A 24,338-nucleotide genomic window follows, 5' to 3' on the forward strand; every position below is an offset into this window, starting at 1 on the left:
TTCTTAACATAAGTCATAATGCAAATCCACATTTCCTTGATGAATAACCAACCTTAATCATCTGATAACATCAGAGGCTTTATAATGGACACCAAAAGTCACGTTTATAGCTTAGTCTTTTTTTCTGGTATTGACTTTTGTTGTGTCCTTGATTGAAATTGCTTTTGCTTTTCATAGACATGATAGGCGTTTTCTTTCCTTTATCTTCGACTTGTCTTTAAGTGAAGGCAATTTCAACTTCTTCTTCTTTTTTTTTTCATTTTTTTTTTTCATCGTAGCCTTCCTCAAAACTTTCTTATATGCCCTCAGTCTATGTGTCTTCTTCTAGCTCTCTTTCAATCATTGGACTTTTGTTCTAAGCCTTCCTCTTTATCCATTAATTATATCAATGTCTCCAACATATCTCTCATCTGCCCCCAGTATGGGGTGTGATCCTAGTCAGGGTTTTCATGAAAAGAATATTCTATTCAGCTCAAAATGGGACTACAAGGGATATAACCTTTAGAAAGTGAAGGGATATCAAAGATGGCCTTTTCTCATTTCAAGCAAGGTCAGTTAGAACTGATAAATTTTGACCTCATCCAATGAATGATTTGGACTTGTAAGAGTCATGATTCACGAGTCCATAACTATTGAATCCACTATATGTCATTATGCATACTGCTAAAACTTAGCTATATGATGTGTGGTTCAGTTTCAAAAGGTACGAGTTCAAAATTGTTTGGTCACCTCATGTCATTTTCAAGCATCGAGTCATTTCTGTAATCAAAACACTTTTAATCTTCCGGATTGATTAACCTTTATCGCATGTTGGAGTTTGATCAAAATATTTTGTCAGAATAAAATGTTAAACATCTGTTGATTTCAAAACAACAAAGAGACAAAGCAAGACATATTTCGTTGAAGGATGAGATGTGATCCCAAAACAAAATGCAGAATTCCAAAACAATATGATTGATTGTTCATCACCATTCTTGAATCAGCTTTTCTGGCAATATTTGCGTTTTGCCAAGCACTTTCGATCAACATGTCATTCTGAAGATGTTCGGGGGACAATATAGCCAATGACACCCTTCTTCACCGACTCCACTTGTCTCTTGCTCACCAACTTTCAGACTCAATTCTTGCAATTCTTGAAACTGTTCACTTGAAATGGTTGAGGACCCCACCATGACATCACATCTCTTATCTGGATTATACCACCGAGAAATTGGTGGTTGCATGGGATTTGTCGGAGTCAAGCAAAATTCTGGAATCTGGCAGATGCTGGTCGACAAACTTAAACGGCAGAGGAATGTCCCATCTTGGCAAAGACATTTGAGCAATTGATGCTACCGTGAGACCTGGCTATACCCCATAATTGTTCACACCGTCGAAGTCATCTCTTGATTCACCTCTCATCATTGTTCTGGAATCCATGGCAGATCCTTCAATCTATCCTCTTTTCATAGCTTGTTCAATTCTTCGGCAAATCCTCACAACATCATTTCAATCTTCCAATGTTGTTATGGTTGGCTGCGGATTGTTAGAAAACTTTCCAACAGCTTGGTAATCTTGGCAGTGCATAGAAACTTGTAGTATAGCTACTACCGACGTGTGGAATTACACATTGTCTCTATTGGAAGAGCACCTGATGAATCTAAAACTCCTTTGTCCCCTCTTCGATTTCTCACTGACAGTGCAGCAAACAAAAACCTATAGAGGAAGTCCTGCTCTGTCGAAGTTTCAGTATTCTTCATGTTTTTCAGTCTAGGCATGTCTCTTCTCTCTACTTTTGCATTTTAATACTGACACTGTTGGAGGAAAATCATAGATGATTTGAAACTACTATATTCCTTCTTGGACTTCCCACTTACAGATCCACAAATAGATTCCTGCCGAGAGATCTCTGCAACGTTGAAGTTTGATGTCTGCTCCATGTTTTTCAAACCAGGTCTGACTCTTCTGCCTACTACAATGCTTTGCTGGTGCCACTGGTGGGAAAAAAATTTCAAAGCATATGAAATTAATACATTCCCTTTTGCATTTCCCATTGGCAGATCCTCAAATAAATCTCTACAGAGAGAGCTCTACCACGTAGAAGTGCAGTGTCTGATCATGGTTTTTCAGACCATCTTGTGCTGCTGAACTGGAATTGAGCTCATAATCGGGGGTAACTTCAAAGCAAGCTAATGCACCATGTACAGGAGGCTAGTAGTCGTTTGGTTTCATTAAATGATGTGGAGGCGATGAACACTTAACAGTGCAACTGGACAAGAATCAGAGTTGTCATTAGTTGATGACTGAAGGCGTTGTTGTTTGTTCATGACTGAAAATGAGAGATATAGCTTCAATTGGATGTGAACAAGCAGTGTTCCTATAGAAGACTATGCAGACATTCTCTTTCCATTTGATGCTCAACACTTGTTCGAGCAGATCTGAGTCCAGCTACTTCACCTTCGATGCTCTCAACCTTAATCTGATAATGAGCCTCTATCTGACACATTTCTTTACTTTCATCATCTTTCTTCAATCACTTGCAGCACAACTTGTACAGGGGACCTACCTTTCAACCCGGTTCATGCATGATAAATGTATGAACATGTAACCTATATGATGAACTCGCCTTTCGAGGGGTGACAATATGATCGTAACTCTTGTATGATGGAACAAGAATCATGATTTTTGCCCAAACTCTCCAATGAAAATTTTCGAAGTGACGGCCAATGCTTCAAGAAGGGTTTGCTCAGATGCAAAACAAATATTTACGGAGCATACATCCTACAGGCAGGTTCTATTCATTTTACGTGAGACAGGGTAGGTTTGCTACTTGGTCTCTAAAAGGGGTCTCTTGTTGTCCCAGTGATTGCCCTCGTAAAGGCAATATAGGGGCCCAGCAGGTAATTGGTTGGCACGTGTCCAACTATTACCAGTCTAAGCACTCAACGAAGAGTTGGGGTTTACACAAACTTCAACCTTGACTCAAGTCATAAGGTAAGCTGCTAGTCCCCCACCTAACTTAAAGCAGGTGTGTGCTTAACAAAAATTAAAACTTGTGATGCATGAGAGAATTATATACAATGCATGAATAAAACACAAATAAATAAAACAAAGCACCAAAGAAAAAATAAAATTGAACACATCAAAACACAAAGCTTAGTCCGATAAAGTTGAAAACAATACCTTTCCCCAGTGGAGTCGCCATTCTGTCGCACCCCAAAAAAAATCTGGCGCGCGGCATCGGCTGTCGATTTTTCATCGTTTGTTGTGTTTGCTTGAATTTAGTTCGTTGGAGTCGCCACCTAGTAATTCATTGAGGGCTACTAGGAAACCTGATGTACTGGTCTTGTCAGAGATCGCGGGTAAGGGACTGGTTGTGGTTAGGAAAGGTATTAGCACCCCTAACACACCCTACCTGAGATAAGCTGCTTCGTGTTCTGATGTGATTTGAAAATTTAAAATATTAATTAAATTCTTAGGCTTGAATAAATCAGTTATTAAATTCCCGAATATATGTAGAAACTTGTCCTCATATTTTCATGGAAAATACAACTTGATTTTATTTGTCCTTGAGATATTTAACCATATTTAAATTAACAAATAATTCTTTTTGTCCTTTTTTAATTTTTATAATTCAATAACATATAATAAAAAATACAAACACACACATTCATATTTCACTATTTTATTTTTTTTGTTTCTTTTCTTTTCTTTTTCTTTTCTTGTCTTTTCTTTCCATAATACAAATACAAATACAAATTCAAAACTAAATAAGAAATTACATCAAACAAAAATTACAATAAAAATTACAATAACAGCCCTAAAACAATATGGAATTCACAGGAACACCTTTTGCACCACTGAAACAGTGCTGGGAGCATTTTCAGGGCAACTGAACGCTGGTGGCGCGTCTTCCCACGCGCCACCGTCACTGGCGGCGCGTGGGTTCACGCGCCGCCATGAAATCTGGGCAGCGTGAGGGGCTGTAATGGCTTCCTCTCCTCTTCCTTTCTCTCGCCGGCGGTGACCTGCAATAACAGAAAATGCACAACACAGTCGATTTTAGTTTTTTAGATCTGTTCAAGTTCTCTTCAGATCTGTCCCGTGCGGGTCTTTTGAATCTGCCTCGCTGCAGATCGGTCATCTCCTTCCTCTCCTCCGTTTCAGGTGGCCAGCAGTGAAGAGGGAAACGACTGAGAAGGGGGCGTTGCCGCTGGGACTGTTCGGCCGCTGCTGTGGTCGTCGCTGGGTTCTTCAGTTGCGGGGAGATCGGGTGCTGCTGTGGAGGAGCTGCTGCTGTTGGAGGATGGCGTTGATGGTCCGGAGGAGGAGGTGACGCTGCTGAGAGGGGGGAGGGTCTGGTGCTGGTCGGCCGAAGAAGGGCTGCTGCTAACCGGTTGAAGGAGAAACGGCTGAGAGGAGAGGATTTGTGGGAATCGGGAAGGTCCCTCTGATTTTCAAATGAAAATAGAGGCGTGGCCGAGAGAGGGGTGAGGGAGACAGTGAGGGAAGGGGGTGGTCCGGTGCTGATGAGAGGAAGATCGGCGTTGTGGGTGGTGCTGGTTTGGGGAAGAAAAGAAAAATGAAAATGGCGAGGGGGCTGTGCGGTTTTGGAGGAGAAGGGAGCTATGGCTGTGGGGGTTTTCTGAAAAATGGAGGTCCAGTGGGGGAGAAGGAGAAAATCTCAAAGGAGCTGGGGATCGTGGGTCTCTGCACACTGCTCTCGGGACCCGACGAAAATGGCTTCCCCCCCCCCTCTTGCAAAGCTGGGAATCAGAAGAAATATGGGTTTTTTTTCATTATGAGGAGGGCCAACATGTCGGCGGGAAACAAGGAAAAGAAGACCATGGGTGGGGGCTAAGTAATTAATTTTTAGCCGAAAGAGAGGGATTAAATAATAGTATTGGGCCAGGGGCAACGGCTAATTTCGGGTGAAGAGAAAAAAATTCTTAGGTTGCCCCTCCTTCCAAAATTCAAAATTCCCTTAGGCAAAAATATTGTTTCGGCCTCAAAATTGGTCCCTTAATTTTCTTTTTTCTTTTTTTTTGTAAAATTTGATTTTTCTTGTTTTTTTTGTATTTTTTGAAAACGAGCAATATCGACGTCGACTCAAATACGGAAAATCAATTATTTTAAAAATGACGCGTGAAAAGTCGAACGCGTTTGAAAATCCTTTGAAAAATTAAATTCTTTTTAGACGACGTTGAAAATGCTAAAATGATGAAAATATATTAAAAAACATATTTTTTTGATTTTCTTTGTTTTTCTCTATTTTTGGATTTTTTTTGAAAATATATAAAAAACATGGGTCAAAAATTGGGTAGCAACAGATGCCCCCTCTTTACAATGCTTACGAAGCGAAAATTCTCAAAATTTTGCATAGTAAGCTTTGTAAAGAAAACAAAAGGAAAATGATTTCATTATCTTGGGCAACCTGCCTATACATACTCACTCTAGTCTATTTTCACGGGCGACCGACCCATACACACTCACCCTAGTCTATTTTCACGGGCGACCGACCCACACTCTCCCAATAGTCTATTTTCACGGGCGACCTGCCCACACATTGGGTTTACCTGAGATCCCATCTGGCGACCTCATTCAACTGGAACGAAAATATTGCGTAACTCGGTTAACCTGAAATCCCATCTGGCGATTCCCTTTAACCAAAGCTACATGAGATCCCATCTGGCGACCTCATTCAACTGGAACTAAACTGTGTAACTCGGTTAACCTGAAATCCCATCTGGCGATTCCCTTTAACCAAAGCTACATGAGATCCCATCTGGCGACCTCATTTAACCAAAACAAAAGAATGTGTAAAAAATGGTCTCATTGTAGGGGTGACGAACCCTAGAAAAGTGCTGGTCTCATTGTACGGGTGACGAACCCTAGAAAAAAGCTGGTCTCATTGTACGGGTGACGAACCCTAGTGCTGCTGGTCTCATTGTACGGGTGACGAACCCTGGTAGTGCGTGCGCCAATAATGGAAGATCCTACGGCTACTACCTCTCTTGGTTTTCAAAGAAACATAAATCTTTTTAGTTTTCCATATTCATATTCAACCCATCATGCACCATATCAATAACTCAACCATCATTCATTTGATATTTCATTTTAAACAAATAACACTTTCATGTATGGTTCACTAGTTTTTTTTTCTTTTTTTTTTAAGCCAAAACTATGTGAGATTTGGTTTCATGTACTTTTCTATGTTTACTCATCCAACCTCAAGCTTTAATATTTTAGCATACTTAGTTTAACTTATTTCCATCAAATCCTACTCTTCCTTGTATGTGTGTGTGTATATATATATTATTAATTCACTTGTAAGGATTCTTAATAAAGCCAATACAAGTTCTTTCCATAAATTTTTCTTTTAATGCCTATCACATATTGATTTTAAACATCATAATTTATTGTAATTCATAATAATTTTGACTAGACAAGTCAAGGCATATCAACCCTCACACCACACCACTTAGCTGAAACATACCTATTAATTCCATGAGTTTCCATTTTACTAATTTCATGGATTTTCCTTCCAACCCAATATATTTCTAATACCCCTAAACAACTTTTTACACAAGAAATCAATTTGTATTAATTCAATAAACTTAACTCTTAGTCAAGAAAATAAGAAAATCTCATGTCAATGGAATTCTTTCAAATTCTTTCTTTGCTAAATCTACTAACACAAATCATTACTCATTTATTATCTCTAGCAATTTTACATGATAATTACCCATTCCATTCATTTTACCTATTAAAATTCTTCTAAAGCATCATAATTCATAGAAAATTCAACACAATAAATCAATATACATCCAACCCATTTAAGGTAGATTGATCAAAATAGATAAGGCATTTCCTAGAATTGTCCATTTGAATTTTTTCTTCATCAATACACTTAATTATCAATTTAACTTAATACCACACAATTAATTTAAGAAAACCCTTATTTCATTTCCATCTTCCATTAAACCCTTACATCACCACTACCCACACTATCCCATTACTTAAATTAGCTTAAAACTTTAATAAAACAAGGAAGATAAGCTTTTTACCTTTTGATTAAACCTAGACAATGGAAACTTCAAGCTTTTTCTAAGCCTACCTTCTCCTTCTTACTTTCTGGATTTTTCTCTCTCTATTTACTAACCTTTTTCACCTTGCTTTATCTCTAATCTCTTAAATCTCTTAATTTTTCTTTCCATCTTAGCTTTAGATGACTCTAAACTTTTGAATCTCACCATTTTTCTCTCAAAATTTCTCAAAGACCAATAACTCTCTAGTTTTTACAATGTATTCTACTCAGCCATATATGCTAATTTTAGAAGCTTTAGTTTTTTTTTTCTTACACACTTGAAAACCACTACAATGCTCTTGTTATTTATCTCTTGTATTATCTCTTGTATTTTATTTGATCGATGCTATTTCTTTCATTTGTTTTCATTTTCATGTTCATTATTTTTACTTAGACAACTTTTCCATTTAATTTTTATACCCTCACATTCCATTTAATACTCAATTTGGGTTTGTTACATATGTTTGTCTATTACAAGTTACTATTTCCATTTTTTTTAATTGGGGTATGCACTAGAAATGTTGGTAAACCAATTTATAACCTCCAAACACATAGAAAACCACTCTAAGATTTAAATCGGTCCAAAATAAAAAATCTTTGTAAGTTCATATATCTTTTTAAGGTTTTTTCTTGGTGTTGCGACGTCATTTGACGACGACGGAGGCTCTTTGTCGTGCCTCCGGTGTGAGGGGTGTTGTGTGTTGGGAATGATTTTTGGATTTAATCATAAAATTATTATTAATGTTTAAGAGTCGCCACCTAGTATTATGGTCACTAGGAACCTATGATCTGCGAGAGTGACATGACCAAAAGATTGATGTCTTCTCTCAAGTGCAAGAGTGTCGAAGTAATAAATAACCCGGCAAGACCGGGGTCGAACCACAAAGAGGTTAATTGTATAAATTATAAATAACAAGACAACAACAACAACAACAACAACAATAACAAAAATAACAACAATAACAGTAATAGTAATAATAATATTAATATTAATATTAATAGTAGTAGTAGTAGTAGTAGTAGTAGTAGTAGTAGTAGTAGTAGTAGTAGTAGTAGTAGTAGTAGTAATACTCAGTACGTGGCGTTGTTATACCTGAGAATGATCTAAAAGATCGGGTCACAGGTTTCCAGCCTATATACTAAGTATTATGAAAAGATCAAAGAGATAGATTATATAATATAAACAGAATGTAAAATAATAATAATAATAATAATAATAATAATAATAATAATAATAATAATAGCAGCAGCAGCAGTAGTAGTACTACTAATAATAATAATAATAAAAGAAGAAGAAGATGAAGAAATTAATGAGAACTTTGAGATGAAAGATTAATGTAAGGATTAAACAATGATAAAAACAAATGTCAAGGTTAGAGGATCCACCAATGGTATTTCAAACAAGTATAGTATAAACTCTTATTACTCAATTTGGAAACCACACACGAAAGAGGTTCCAATCGGATGACTTGTCATTAATAGCTCATTATAAATTATTAACATCATCATATAAATTATCTTATTTACATAACACCAAACTTTTAAATATTGTCAGGAATTCATGATATTAACTGATGTTAACAACAAATCAAGTTCCTTTCATAGCTCAAGTGTAGATAATACCATACAGTTGCGCTATGAGAGTGCCAAGCATTTGTTGTACCAAATGTTATACAACACAAATCTAGATTAACCATTTAACAAGCAAGGTATTAAGAATTAGTAAGATAAAAAGATAAGACATGTTAATATTAAACATTAAGGTCCATGTTGAGTTTACACCATACTTGTTCTTACACCATTAGTGTAACCTTTTCACATTGACATAATAAACTTAGCTAAACATAATAAAGAAGAGAAACATAAATAAACAAAATAAGAACATAAATAAGATACAAGTTAACAGAGAAAAGAAAAGGAAATGAAAAGCATAAACAAGATATTAATGAAAGCAAAACTTAAGAATTACAAAACAAAATATATAAAAAGAGAAATAAAGAGCATGAACTTCATCTGAACAACCAAGCTCCCAAATGCATGGCAAATGCCTCCTTTTATAGGCCAAAATTCAAAATTATTGATTTGATGACTAATTGTTGAGTGGGTGGCCAACTTTTGACTTGGTGAAAATCCTTATCTTCTTGTCTGAAAAAAACAAAAATGCTACCATCCGAACTGGGTCCACTGGAAAACTTGAAAGTTGTAGGAAATTGACTCAGCTTTCCAAAAAACAAAATGGAGGTCATTGGGACTTCTAGAACTCCAGTTATGGGCCAAACACTAAACAATGTTCGGGTTGCAGGACAGATTCAGACTTCTTTGTTGTTGCTATAATTTGGACTTGAAAACGGCCTTCTTAGATCTTGATGAAAACATGAAAGTTGTAGGCCTATGTCTTACTGAATCTGTGTAAAAATTTGAGGTCATTTAGACATCTAGAACTCGAGATATGACCCAATTACCGAACAGTGTTCTAGTTTGGACTGCACCAACATCTCTTTTCTAAGTTTCACCCTCTCTTTATCTTCACAAATTTCAGTAGTTGAATTCATCAATCAATCCTTTGATTTATGTGATAGGCCTGCATTTAAGATGAACATTAACCATATATTAGGGCATTTTATAGTATTAGATTTGTTATTATAAAACATGCTTTAGTTAAGGAGTTATTGATACTTTAAGTGCAAAATGATGATATAAAACCTTGATAAATATGCACTTTTAAGTACTAATCAGAGAGTCTGAATAAGGGACTGGTTGTGCAGGGGGAAGACGCATCACCCCTAATGCACCCTACCTAAGGTAAGCTGCATTGTTGTTTGATTGTTTTTTGGTGGTCTTTTCTAAGGTTCAAAGTAGATCTCTCTTCATGAGAGAGTCTCTCATCACTTGCATTTTTACACTTTGTATCTTTAATACCTGAGGGTGTACTTTACCTACACCCCACAAGTTTACATCTGGACCCTAAAAAGATTGGAAAAAGATTTTTGACATGTTGGTTAAATCCTAATCGTAAACTGGTTATGATATCCATTTTTGGTTCAAATATGCAATTTTTTTTTATGAAAAATATGCTTGGAAAAATTTTAAGATTTGGCTGTATGCAACAAAATATTTTTTTTTGATGTTTTGAATTTTTTTTTGAAATATTTGTAAGAAAAAATGGGTATTTTAATACTGGATTTGTATTTTACAATGTAAATATACAACCCGATATTATGCAAAATGGATAGAAAAATATTTGAGAAAATTGAAAATTTTTTAAAATGATTTTTGGATTTTTTTGTTTTTCTTTTAATTTTTTTTAAAATAATATTATAATATAATATATAAAAAATAAAATATGTGGGCTGGGCCGGCCCAGCTAACTTGGTCGAGCCCAGCCTACAAAAGGGTGGGGCCGTTATCGGCCCAAAATGGTTGGGCCGATATCGGCCCGATAAGTATTTTTGTGGTGGGCTGGATCTGGCCCATAAATTTGGTATGGGCCGCATAAGATCCGGCCCACCTTCAAAATTATTGATTATTTTTCCATTGCATGCAGAATGTCTTCTGCATGCAATGGCCACGAGAGCGGGGGCAGGAGTGTGGCAGAAGTAGGGAGACGGCGGAGGAGAAGGCTACCAAGCGAGGTGGTCACAGACGTGATCAAGAGGTTGAGCTGATGGTTTTTGTGGCGTCGTTGGGAGAAACAGTGGCGGGAGCCGATCACGGGGGAAGGAAGAAGGATTTTGTAGAGGTGAGAGAGAGGAAGAAACAATGACAGTTTCAGGCGTAGGGGATAACCGAATTGTGGTTGGGATGGATATATGTGGTGGAGCTGGTGGTAGAGAAGTTGTTTGTGGCTTCGTTTGGTGGCTGGAGCGGCAGAGAGACAGAGGGAGAGAGAAACTGCATAAACGGGGCAGTGGGGGGCTGGTTTTTTGTCAACTTTGGACCCGATTTTCTCTTCTCTCAGATCATCAACGGAACCTCTATTTATAGGCGGTGGAAGAGGGTAATCTCGTCTACCCCGGGGTAAAATTTCAGCCATTAATTCAGTTGGGAAAGATCCCAACCGTTGGCTCAAAGTGTGCCTCATGAGTTGTTCAATTTGCAGAAAAAAGCTGCCCGAGTTGGACTGTTTAGGCCGGCGCTGTCACGTTTCCATTCAGACCGAACTTTTCAGTTGACGTTGTAAAGAAACTGCAGGGGATCATTTGCGTGCAAGTTTGGTTAAATTTAGTGGACGTTTGGTGCATTAAATGCACCTGAAAAGTAGGCGATCGGATCAGCTTTAACTAGGTAAAAAAAGAAGACAATGAACAGTGACCAGACAACACGTCGTTTGGTCCTCTCACTCTCTTATGTAAAACGGCGTTGTTTTGGATTGAATTAGAGATTTTTACTCATTTTTAATTTAGTCCCTAATCTTTCAATTTCTTTTAATGGAACCCCTAATTGACCCAAAACTTTCGATTTAATGCAATTAAACCCCTGATGAACTTCAATTGCAGCCCTGTATTTACACGCCTTTTACAATATGGTCCTTGGTCTTGAATTTTGTCAATTTAACCCCTAATTGACCATTAAACTTTTAATTTTTTCAATTTCACCCCCGGATTTTTTTCAATAAGCTCCTCAATTTTGGCGCCTTTTGCAGATTGGTCCTTAGTTCCAAATTTCTTCAATTTAGCCCCTAATTGACCCCAAAACTTCAATTTGCTTGCAATTTGACCCCTAATTTCAATCAATTAACTTGGTAAAAATTAAATTTGGTCTCTTAAAATTTCAATATTCTCAATTAAGCCTAAATTAGGCTCCCAAACTTAATTTTTTACCAATAAAGCCCCAAATAAAATTAATTTGACCCATTTAAAGTATAATTAAGTCCTTACACTTAGTTAAATTCTTTAATTGGACCCAAATTAATTCTTAAACATAATTAAAAATTCAATTTGGCCCATGATTAAATCAAATTGGCCTATTAAAAATTTAATTATGTCCTTGGACTTAATTTTTCACTAATTAAACCCAAAATAAAATTAATTTGACCCATTTAAAGTATAATTAAGTCCTTGCACTTAATTAAATCCTCTAATTGGACCAAAATTAATTCTTAAACATAATTAAAAATTCAATTTGGCCCATGATTAAATCAAATTGGCCTATTAAAAATGTAATTATGTTCTTGAACTTAATTTTTATGCAAATTCGTCCAATAATCATTTAATTTGACCTTGAATTTGCATTGTTTTCTTCTTTTTTGGGCATAATGGGGTACAATTAGGCCTTGAATTTCCTTCAAAAAATTACAGCTTAGTTCCCCGGTCTATTTTCTTCATATTGCCAGCCTTTATTTTATTTTTTTTATTTTTATTTTGAATAAAAAGTTATATTTAGAGAATAACCCAGAATTGAGTTATGATCCTTGGTAAAAAAATATTTAATTTTAATTTTTTTTTATCATAGAAAATAATTTAACATAAAACTCAATTGTTTGATGATTGAAATAAACACTAACAAGATATATATATATATATATATATATATATATATATATATATATATATATATATATATCACCAAAATACAACGACCTCTTGCTGTGCTCTACCATCCACAGACTTCTTCTGTCCATAAACGCCACCCTCTTCTTCTTTCTTTTAATTTCTTTACTTTCTTTTTTATATTTATCCAATTTGACTACTCTTTCTAATTTTTTTTTTCCAAGAGAGATAAAAGAGGAGAGAAAGCACTAGGGCGAAATCCAAAACCCAAAAACCTCCTCACAGCTCACACTACAGTATATAGTAGGGGTGTTCAAAATAACCGATTAACCGAGAAAACCGAAGAAAAATTAACCGAAAAAACCGAACCGAAAGAAAAAACCGATTAAACCGATTTAAAAAACCATAAATGTTAACAGGTCCGGTTCGGTTTCGGTTTTGACCCTGAAACCGAGTCAAACCGAACCGGACCCATTAAACCATTAAAAAAAAAGATACTATAAATAGTTAAGTTAACCTAGCCTCCCTCTCTAACCCTAACATATTCTCTTTCTCTCATCTCAGTTCTCTCAGCCGTCTTCATCTTCCTTTTCATTTCCATCAAAAACCCAATCCAATAATTAATTCACAATCTTCCTTTCCCATAAACCTACGACAGTAAGGTAAGTCACTTAATTCCATCTTTTTTTATTCTTTGTTTCATGGGTTTGAATTTTAAAAGTATTTTCTAAATTTTCAGTCTATTCCATCTCCATCTTTATATTTTTATTTTCCAGAACTCGTCTCCATCTTCATCTTTCCCAGAAACCGTCTCCATCTTTCAGGGTTCTTCATTTTAGCAACGACACCAAGGTAAATTTCATCTTGTTTTATTTCATGATTAACGTATGGTTTTCTGCTAGAAGAAATGTTTATATATATATATATATATATATATATATATATATATATATATATATATAGAAAGTTTAGACCATTCCTTTTATAACATTAACAAAAAAAAACGAGGATAAGGAAATAGAAGAAGATCAAAACGCACTTGCTTTACAGTTAGATCGTAAAGCTTCATTAAGGAGAACCAGAATATCAATTAACAACAGGAAAGACAGTTTAAAAAATGAAAAAAAATGAAAAAATGAGGTGTAAAATGCAATTATTCGTCGCGGATAAACCAAGAAAACTAGAGAGGTTAAAGGAAGAGTGACGCTGACGCCCATGGTTTCATAAGCCCTAACCAGTTGTGATGAGAACCAGTTGTCATGTGAAAACGAAGATGGATCAAATGGGTTGTTGACCATGACAAGAAAGAAAAGATGACTCGGTAACGAAGGCGACCAGATATGATAATAGGAAATTAGGAATACAGTCTAGTTATAGCCTACAACACTAGTTGACAGCTTTGGATAGAATATCTTGCTTCCATTCAGGCATATCTGCATGTGAGCTTTAACGCCCATGGTTTTTGCTTTTAGCCCACAGTTTGGTTTATTTCTTTAATTTCTTTACTAGCCTGGGCCAGGTTTTGCGTTTCAGAATATTTTGTTATTTAAATTTTTTTTTGGGTGAAATAACATGATTTTAAAAAGAATTGGTGAAATAAAACACTTTTATCTTGTGCTTGTAAAGCATGATATTTAATAAATATTATTATTTTTAAGTGTGAAAAAATAATTATTATGCTTCAGAACAATGATATTTAAAGGTTAGAGCTTTTAAAGTTTGTTGGGTCTTTTATTGGAATGTACAGCAGAATTGTTTGATTGATGTTGTTGTTGGTTTTTTAATTTCAGATGGATAATCGGGAAGATCTTACCCCAATTGAATCAAATCCTTCAAGTTCGGAACCCAATTCTTTTCGTATTCCAATTCCAGTTCCAGTTGCTACTTCTAGTACAAATAGCAACACTGAAAGTGAAGGTAATCCAGCCTCCAGATCAATTAAAAGAAAAACATCTCAAATTTGGGATCACTTTAAAAAACTAGATGGTAATGTTAAGACTCCTAGGGCTGCATGTATGTATTGTGGAAAAGACTATGCATGCCATACTATACTCAATGGGACTAGTAACATGTGGAGTCATCTAAATGTATGCAAAAAATTTCCTTTTATGATTGATCGAAAACAAAAAACTTTAGTCTTAGAACCTAAGCCTATAATAAATGGGGGTAATAATAGAGAGGAAAATTTGGTGACTGTTAAGGCGGTGGGTTATAATTATGAAGAGTGTAGGCAAGCCCTAGGAAAAATGATTATACTTGATGAGCTACCATTTAACTTTGTTGAAAACCAAGGATTTAAATCATTTTGTCAAGTAATGCAACCTAGATTTGATGTTCCTTCTCGTTTGACGATTTGGAGAGATTGTTTGAAAATTTATGTAGTTGAGAAAGAAAAATTAAAGAAAGCTCTTAAGGATCAACGTGTATGTTTAACAACCGATACTTGGACATCAATCCAAAATATTAATTATATGTGTTTGACTGCCCATTGGATTGATGAAGGTTGGAACTTGAATAAAAGAATTTTAAACTTTTGTCAAGTTTCTAATCATAAAGGTGAAACGATTGGCCAAGCAATTGAGAGTTGTTTGTTGGAATGGGGAATTGATAACATTTTAACAGTTACAGTAGATAATGCAAGTTCAAATAATTTGACAATAAAATATTTGAAGAGAGTAACAAGTAATTGGGCAACTAATATATTGTCAAATGACTTTATGCATGTTAGATGTTGTGCACATATTGTTAATCTTATTGTATGTGCGGGATTGAAAGATATTGATGATTCAGTTGTTAAGATTAGGAATGCAGTGAGGTTTGTTAGATCTTCTCCTTCTAGACAACTTGTTTTTAACCAATGTGCCGAGAGGTTGAAAATTGGAAGTAAAAAATCTGTTTGCTTGGATGTTGCAACTAGATGGAACTCTACATATATGATGCTAGATGCGGCTGCTAAATTTGATGTTGTTTTTATGAGGTTAGAAGAAACAGATCCTAGGTATTTGAGTTACTTTGAGGTTAATTCAAAAGGAAAACAAAAAAACTTAGGTCCTCCTGCATTAGAAGATTGGGAAAAGGCTAGATCTTTTGTCAAGTTCTTGAAACTATTTTACACGGTTACATTAAAATTTTCTGGCTCGTTGTATGTGACATCTAATTCTTTCTTTCATGAATTGATTTCCATGCATACAAGCATATCTCACCTTTGTAGAAGTGAAGATGTTTATGTAAGTAAAATGGCCAAGAATATGATGGTAAAGTATAAAAAATATTGGGGGGATCAAGATACACAAAACTTTTTGTTATATGTGGCTGTTGTGTTAGATCCACGTTTCAAATTGAAGTATGTGAGATTTTGTTTTGGAAGATTGTATGATGTTGAAGAGGCTGATAATTTTACAATTAAGGTTAAAGATACTTTGCTAAAGTTGTTTGAGCATTATATGAATGCTGATGAGAATGTTGAGGTGGTTGATAGTGTTGTAACTAGTATAAATGAAAATGTTAATGTTGATTTAATGGCGGTAAATGATGATATGTTGGATGACTTGGCTTCTGAATTCATAAAACATTTAGAGGAAGAAGGGGGTGCCCAAAAAAAAAATGAGGTTGAGAGGTATTTGAGTGATGATTGTGAGAATCCTAATGATTTTAAATTAGATATTTTGAGTTGGTGGAGATGTAATGCTACAAAATACAAGATTCTTTCTAAGGTAGCACAACATGTGTTAGCTATTCCAGTATCTACAGTTGTTTCTGAAGCAGCTTTCAGTACTGGTGGTCGTATTTTAGATCCATTTCGAAGCTCTTTATCTCCATCAACAGTGCAAGCATTGGTTTGTTGTCAAAATTGGTTGAATTTAGCATCAATTCCAATCAACATCGGAAACTACATGGATTATATTGAAAATTCTGAGATAATTGAATCAGGTAATTTCTTTTACAAATTTAAATGTAGTTATTTTATAATATCATTTATTTACATATGTTTAATCTAACATTTTAATTTTTGTTTTTGTAGAATTTGGTGAAAGTTTAAAAATCTCAACTGATTATTTGTAAGTTATATTGATGATGTTGGTGCAATCTTGGAATATAATTGTTTTGGGTAATTAATTTACTTTGCCTTATTAATTCCTTCTAAAATTTTGCATTTCTAATTTTTTTTAATTGTCAAACTATAATATGTTGCTAATTTGCTAGTGTTTTTTTATAGCATTATCCTTGCTGGATCTTTTGGCTTTTGCTGTTGCTGGAAGTTTTGGATGCTGCTGTAGTGCTGGTGTCGGATTTTTTCTTCAACTTATGCAGAATGTTTTTGATAATTTATTACTAGTTGCTATTTGTTAATGTAAATTTTTTTTAGTGTGAACACCTCTTTTAATTTGAGGTGTCCAAATTTGATCATGCATCTTGCATATTGCATTGATTTGATTTTTCATAGCATATTTCTTTGTATATTAAAAATAGTAAGATAAAACATATCAGATTTATTGTTACTATAAGCAATTAAGCATTTCAAAAAAAATTCAATATTTTAATTTCATTAGAAAGCTTATAATAAAATTAATCAAATTATAACATTTTAAAGAGTTTTGATTAAAAAGCCTATAAATTTAGCCCAACAAGAAAATTTAACAGCCCAATTTAATTTAAGCCCATTAAAAAAAAGTCAAAAAGCCCATTAATTTAATGATTAGATTTCCCGGTTTTTTAGCTGCAAAACCGGATTCAACCGAACCGAACCAGTTCGGTTTGAACCGGAATTCGGTTCGGTTCGGTTTGAAATTTAAAAAATATGAGGTACTTGGTTCGGTTGGTTTTTATGGTTAAAACCGAACCGAACCGAACCGTGAACACCCCTAGTATATAGTATACACAAATAAGAAGGAAAAAAAAACAAATTACTTATAAAAAATAAAAATAAAAACAAAAATTAATAGTAATAATAGCAGTATTAGTTGCATAAAAAAAATCACAATTGTTTCTTTACGGGCTCCGCCTTTGGTTTCTTACTTCTTTCTTTTGCTGCTCCTTGGAACCTCTCTTTCTCTCTTTCTATCTCTATCTCTAGAATCTCATACAGCTTTGCCTACTATAACCCCATTTGTCAAAGCTCAGGTTTGTATAGACATCGATCTATACGGTGTCGTTTTCAATTCTTCATATTCAATCGGGTTTTCACCTTCTTTTTTTGATCGGGGTGTATTTGGGAATCTTGAATTCGATCTTTATTTTCAGGCCTCAGATTCTAAATTCTCTTAATTTGCGTGTGTTTCATGCAATTGGTTTTTCTGAGATACTTTTACTTTTATTAACCTGGGTTTTGATTTTTTTTCATAATCATTTCGATTGTTATTGAGCTGCTGTTGATTGATTTTTGACCGAAAAAGACTAGGGTTTGTCGCTGATTGTAATTTCTTGATGACGGGTTTTTGAGTTCGAAGATTATAAATATTGGGTTTTGGTTGATTTCCAATACAATCGACGATGGAATTTGATTAGAAAAAAAGAAGAAGAAAAAAAAAAATACTTTGTTGTTATGAATGTGTTTATTGATGTTTTTCTTATTGTTGGAAATTAAAAAATAAGCTAAATAATCTTTCAGTGGTGGTGTTTGGGAATTGCAAATATTTAGCTTGACAGATATCGAATGAGTGTAGGTTTGTATTTCATGAGGCCCCATTTGATGCAGAATTTAATTTTCATTTTTTTTAATTGTAAGTTTCTTAAGAGTTGTCAACAACCTTAGTATGTTTTTCCTTTCTCAAAATCTATACGTTTTGCAATATCTTTTGTACATATTTTGGGTGATTTTTGTTGGTATCTATAACTACTATGAGTAGTCCTTTTAATGTTTGTAGTTATGACGACTTAACTGTTGTGTCTATTGTTGGCCAAGAAATTTTCTGTTTGGGGGTTACATTTCTGTTTTTTCTTATTGGTTTTCTTGATGCAGTGAGGGGAGTTGAAGGATTGTCGGGGAGGAGTTTTGGAGTGAGAAATGGCTGGGATTGTGAGTGAGGAAGCTGGAGTTGGAAGGTCTACGGAGGGGATTTCAAGTGGACAGCGTTGCCAGTCAGGTGAAGCGTTGGCGGAATGGCGATCCTCTGAGCAGGTAGAAAATGAAACCCCATCAACTTCACCACCTTATTGGGACACTGATGATGACGATGATGGAGGTATGCATTGGTTCTCCATATGATTTATTGTATCTGTATTTTCTCTTATTCTTCTTTGGTTTTCAGTTTTGGTTGGTATATTTTTTTTTTCAGTTAGCGCAATAATGCTCTTGGTAGCTCTCTGTTTCTCTGAGTTTGGAAGTTAGAGTGTAAAAGCTGTTGGGAATATAAGGAATAATGCACCGGCTCAATTCTCCTACGTTTGGTGGTTGAACTCTACCTACCACGCTGAACTATTGTAGCCTTCTACCTTGCAAAAACTAGCTTGAAACCAACATGATAAAAAATAAAAAGAATTTCATGAAGAATCTCATATCCAAAATCATGAAATCCCTTCTCTCCCTCCCTCTGTGTCACGACACAATTGTTCCTCCAGTAAGATTTTTTTGACTAAAATGAATTTTTAGTCACATTCACCGACTTCTTACTTTTTTTTTGAGTTCTTCTTATAGCAATCAATTGCCTCTGTGTCACGACACAATGGTTAATCACTTTGTGGAAGGAGGTGCAACATTAGGTTTCTTTTGTTAACATATATGATTGCAATTGGATGTGGTAGCATTTAGTGCAACAATGAACAGATTGGTTTCTTCTTCTTCTGTTTTTTACTTGGTCAAGTCTGAAAATTAACAAAATTCAGTACCAATTGTTGCAAGAAAACTTGACTGAATAGATGTTATCCAATTAAGATTAGCGCGCACACTTCTGCAGAGTACATGCCTAACTCTTCCTCTTAGATATTATGATTGCTACTTCTGTTTCTTATCCCTCTCATTTAAGCTGTTATCCAGGCAACTGTTTGCTAACTGATTTTGTTCCATTATAGGGCCAAAACCTTCTGAGTTATATGGAAAATATACATGGAAGATAGAGAAATTCCCACAGATTAATAAAAGAGAACTTAGAAGTAATGCATTTGAAGTTGGCGGCTACAAATGGTATGGGGCTTTGCATATTGTTTTTTCACATGCTCCTCGCCTTTTTTAGCTAACTAACAGTTTGATTCTCCATTGTCATTTTTTATGTACATTATCTGCATGCATATACATATTTCAACAATATATTTATTTTTTTAAGTTTATTCTTTATACCCACATTATGAGTATAAATTTAGTTTTTCTAACTTATTGCTTGAATAAACTCACACACTATGAATAAAAAAATTAATGTGTCTACAAGCTTATTTTGGAAGCTAGCTTTCTTAATTTGTGCATTACAAGAACCAAAAATATTTCACTTTGCTCTTGATTGGAACATGAAACCATTATACTTGAGTTGTGGGATCAAACATTGGTCCCTTTCTTTCTTTATCTCCTCAGTCAGAGCAGGGTTCCAAAAAGGAGGAAACAATTGTGATTTTTTTCTCAATTCATAGGGTTCATTAATTCTCACTTCTACAAGTCTAAAATATGCGGCGCAACATGATATTTGTGCATGTAATGTATCTTATTAAAGTTGATTATATAGTTGCATCATAGGGATATTTTTCTGCACACAAACATTCACTTTTTAGTTGCTGCCATTATTTAAATTTGTTATATAACTCCCTCATGCATAATCATTTTTCTTAACCTGTGCTTATGGTAGAGAGATATCCATGAGATGACTTGTGTGTTCTATTGCACATAACCAAGTTAGTTATCTGGTAAGACTTGTTATCCAGAGGTAAATGCATTGTTTTTCATACACACTTCTGCTATAAGTTTTTTCTTGAAGTGAACAAAAGGAGTTTATTGGGTCACCATCTGTTTGGTGTAGCTAGTTGGTGATATTTTGAATCTTTTTTTCCTTCCTTTTCATAAAGGAAAAGTGAAATAAATCATCATGCACTTTAATTAAGAAAAAAGTAAAATTATCATATTGCCTGATTTATAAACCACTTTCTCATTTTAAAGAGGCCAACTTTCACATTATGGAGCATGGATTTTGATGAACATTCCAGTTATGTAGGTTTTCTCAAGTTTTGTTGCATTGATGCTGCTGATGTGCAGAAAATCAGCATGATGTGGAAAGTTTCCATGACAGTGTTGATTTAATCCTTTTGCTTATGGTGACAGGTACATTTTAATATACCCCCAAGGTTGTGACGTCCGCAATCATCTTTCATTATTTCTTTGTGTTGCCAACCACGATAAACTTCTTCCAGGTTTGGCGCTACTGACCTGAAATTGTGGTTATAGTTACTGGTCTTTGTTTGTTTGTTTTTTTCTCTTTGTGGTTTTAGTTTTGTAATTTTCTTTTATTTGTGAACCAGGTTGGAGTCATTTTGCACAGTTTACGATTGCTGTGGTGAATGAAGATCCAAAAAAATCAAAATATTCTGGTTAGTTGATTAAATATTGGCTGGAGTTGGTAACGGAATCATTGATTTATTATTAACTAAAAGAAAAATTTGCAGATACCTTACATCGGTTCTGGAAGAAAGAGTATGACTGGGGATGGAAGAAACTTATGGTATTATCTAAATTGCCAGATGGGTTCTTAGATGCTGCTGACACTCTTATTATAAAGGCTCAAGTGCAAGTCATCAGGTGTCTGATAAGTTACTGGTTTATATATATTTGATGTCTATTAGTGATTGTGCTGTAGGTGTTTCTCATATTTCTGATCATCCATTCTGAGACTTTACTTTCATCTGCAGGGAGAAAGCAGATCGGCCTTTTCGTTGCCTCGATTGCATGTATAGGAGAGAACTTGTTAGGGTATATTTGACAAATGTAGAGCAGATTTGTCGGCGTTTTGTGGAAGAGAGATGGGGCAAACTTGGGAAGTTAATAGAGGACAAAAATAGGTGGTCAAGGTATTGTATCTCTTTGAAAATGTATGTTACTCAATGCATTTGAACAGAATGGTTGTCAATAGTCCTAACTTCACAACATGCTACATTATGAAAACTGTGGTGTTTTGGTAGCCCTATGAGATTGCATCATACTATTGATTTATGGCCTTCATTAACAGCTTTCCTTTCTGTGCTATCCTTTGGTGGCAATTATGGCATATTTTACTTGTATTTCTGGTCAGTATAGTTTTAACGTGGTGATAGCATTGTGTTTGCAACCCTTGCAGCTTTTGTGGTTTTTGGTTGGGAATGGATCAAAACACCCGGCGCCGCATGTCTAGGGAGAAAACAGATGTAATTCTGGAAGTAGTTGTCAAGCATTTCTTTATAGAGAAGGGGAAGTCACATCTCCATTGGTAATGGATTCCCTGTATAGTGGATTGAAGGCTCTTGAAGGCCAATCTAAGAGCAAGAAGGGGAGAGCAAAGTTATTGGATGCTGAAGAAATGCCAGCTCCAATTGTCCGTGTTGAAAAAGATATGTTTGTGTTGGTGGATGATGTGCTTCTGCTACTCGATAGGGCAGCCATTGAACCATTGCCTCCAAAAGACAAGAAGGGCCCTCAGAACCGCACAAAGGTGGGTTGGGGTACTGGATACCATTCTCTAAAGTTTGAATCTTTTCTGAATTCTGTTATGCTTATAGGTAGTCGGTATGAAAATTACTGTGGGACTTTGAAGCAGTTTAATAATTTTAGTAGTTTGTTTTTAAATGAGTGCTGGTCCATATTGCCATTGCTTTTAAGGTCTCCTCGGAGCACTCAAACATTTGAGTGGTGACTTTGGCAATTTCACAAATTGTTTCATGTGCTTTGTATCTTAGAGAATCTTTATTGGTGGCAATGGGTGTAGCTTATTGTGTTTAAGCTTCAACCATAGGTTAGAAAACAGTATGCAGTTCTTGCTAATTTTACTCTGGACACTCCAGCAAATGGTTTTCTGCAATTAGTTCAGCTTTGCATCTCTCCAGTAACATTTTGTTTTCTGGAATAGCACACGTACAGAACAAGAATAAAGATTAAGGTATACAACATCTTCTACCCACAATGGTTTAGATTGGTGGTGATGGCATTACAGCGGAAAAATGATGGTAGCGGCTGCATGTTGATGGTGATGGGAGTGATGGGGCGGTGGTAATATCATATACTTGTTGATTTTATTATGCACAATGGATTAGATTCAGAAGAGCTTGAAATGCTGGCTGTTTTCCCTTGCTTGATGGTTGTCAATATCTGTAACTTTTATGCTTCATGATTGTGACTAATGATCTCTCACAACCTTTTGCATTTGTATTCAGGATGGAAGTTCTGGAGAGGACTGCAACAAGGATTCCATTGTTGATTTTATTATGCACACTGGATTAGATTCAGAAGAGCTTGAAATGCTGGCTGTTTTCCCTTGCTTGATGGTTGTCAATATCTGTAACTTTTATGCTTCATGATTGTGACTAATGATCTCTCACAACCTTTTGCATTTGTATTCAGGATGGAAGTTCTGGAGAGGACTGCAACAAGGATTCCATTGAACGTGATGAAAGGCGTCTAACAGAATTGGGTCGCAGGACGGTGGAAATATTTGTCCTCGCTCATATTTTTAAGTAATATACTGATATTTGATTAAATATGTTTTTGTTTTTAAAATGGTCGTTAGTTCTTCATCCTTCTGAGATTTCTTCCGTTCCAGACCTCACTAGAACCATATTCCTGCTGTTTGCACCTTTTCTTTCACCTGATCAATTATTTGGTGTCTTCCACTGTTTTTAGAAGTCCTTGTTGTTTTCATCTAGACAACCATTTGGTCTATATTAGAAGTCCAAGCATCTTTGCTAAAATCTTAATATTTTTGTAGTCATTTTTTTTTCCTCGGAGCCGTTCTTTTTTTATTTTATGTTATCATCTGCTCCATATTATTAAGTATTAAATTCATTGCAAATATTGGCAAGTGAAGAAATTAAATACCAATTTGTAAACAGCAATGCAATATGTTGGCATAATGAGTATTGCTCATCTTGCCCTAGCAATTCTCTGAATCTTTGTGGCACGACAAGTATTGATTGATGTTATCCATACGTGGCCTAATTTTTTTGCCTCCTTCACGTGTAGCCATAAAATTGAAGTTTCCTACCAGGAGGCTGTTGCTTTGAAGAGGCAAGAAGAGCTAATTCGTGAAGAAGAGGCAGCATGGCTTGCAGAAAGTGGGCAGAAGGCTAAACGTGGAGCAACTGAGAAGGAAAAGATATTACAAGCTTGTCTCAGGCAGGATGATGATTAAGAGGTGATAATATGTTTTTTTTAAGTAATAAGTCTTGTACCATAGAATTTATGTTCACTAGTTAAGGTTCTTAGTAACCATAATACTTGATGATGACTCCTTAAACAAGACAATTCTCTAATAAAGAACCAGACACTAGAAATTTGTTATGTTTGTTTTCCATTGAATTTTTAAGACCGTCATGATGTTGGGTGCGACAATAATAAAAAGAATGATGACTAAATTCAACATATAAAAAAATCAAATAATGATGAAATTAAAAAAAAAATCAATTTTATAATTAATTTCAAATAAAATAAATAGCAATAAAAAGAGTACGGACTAAATCTAAAAGAAAAACAAATTGAATGGTTGATTTGAGAATTTAGAAGGCCAATCACGGAAATTAATAAGAAAGAAAAATAAAGGCCACTAGTTCCAAACCAGAGGTCTATTTACCATACGCGCTACTTAGGAATTGAGGGGTTTGGCTAGGGATGATTCAAATGCTGC

The 24,338-nt window shown here is 35.1% G+C and overlaps 1 protein-coding gene across 1 annotated transcript; it reads left to right on the top strand.

Moving 5' to 3' along the window:
• The first annotated feature begins 17,516 nt into the window (after positions 1-17,516).
• On the top strand, positions 17,517-23,995 carry LOC118035602 (TNF receptor-associated factor homolog 1b-like). The gene is given in 11 exon segments (XM_035041203.2): positions 17,517-17,676; positions 18,515-18,737; positions 19,564-19,675; positions 20,795-20,883; positions 20,992-21,060; positions 21,136-21,268; positions 21,379-21,537; positions 21,804-21,906; positions 21,909-22,154; positions 23,060-23,172; positions 23,678-23,995. Coding segments are annotated over 10 exon segments (1,371 nt in total). The 5' UTR covers positions 17,517-17,676; positions 18,515-18,559; the 3' UTR covers positions 23,847-23,995.
• Positions 23,996-24,338: the final 343 nt, after the last annotated feature.

The sequence above is a fragment of the Populus alba genome, chromosome 16 (assembly GCF_005239225.2).
Source record: "Populus alba chromosome 16, ASM523922v2, whole genome shotgun sequence".
NCBI classification, from domain to species: domain Eukaryota; kingdom Viridiplantae; phylum Streptophyta; class Magnoliopsida; order Malpighiales; family Salicaceae; genus Populus; species Populus alba.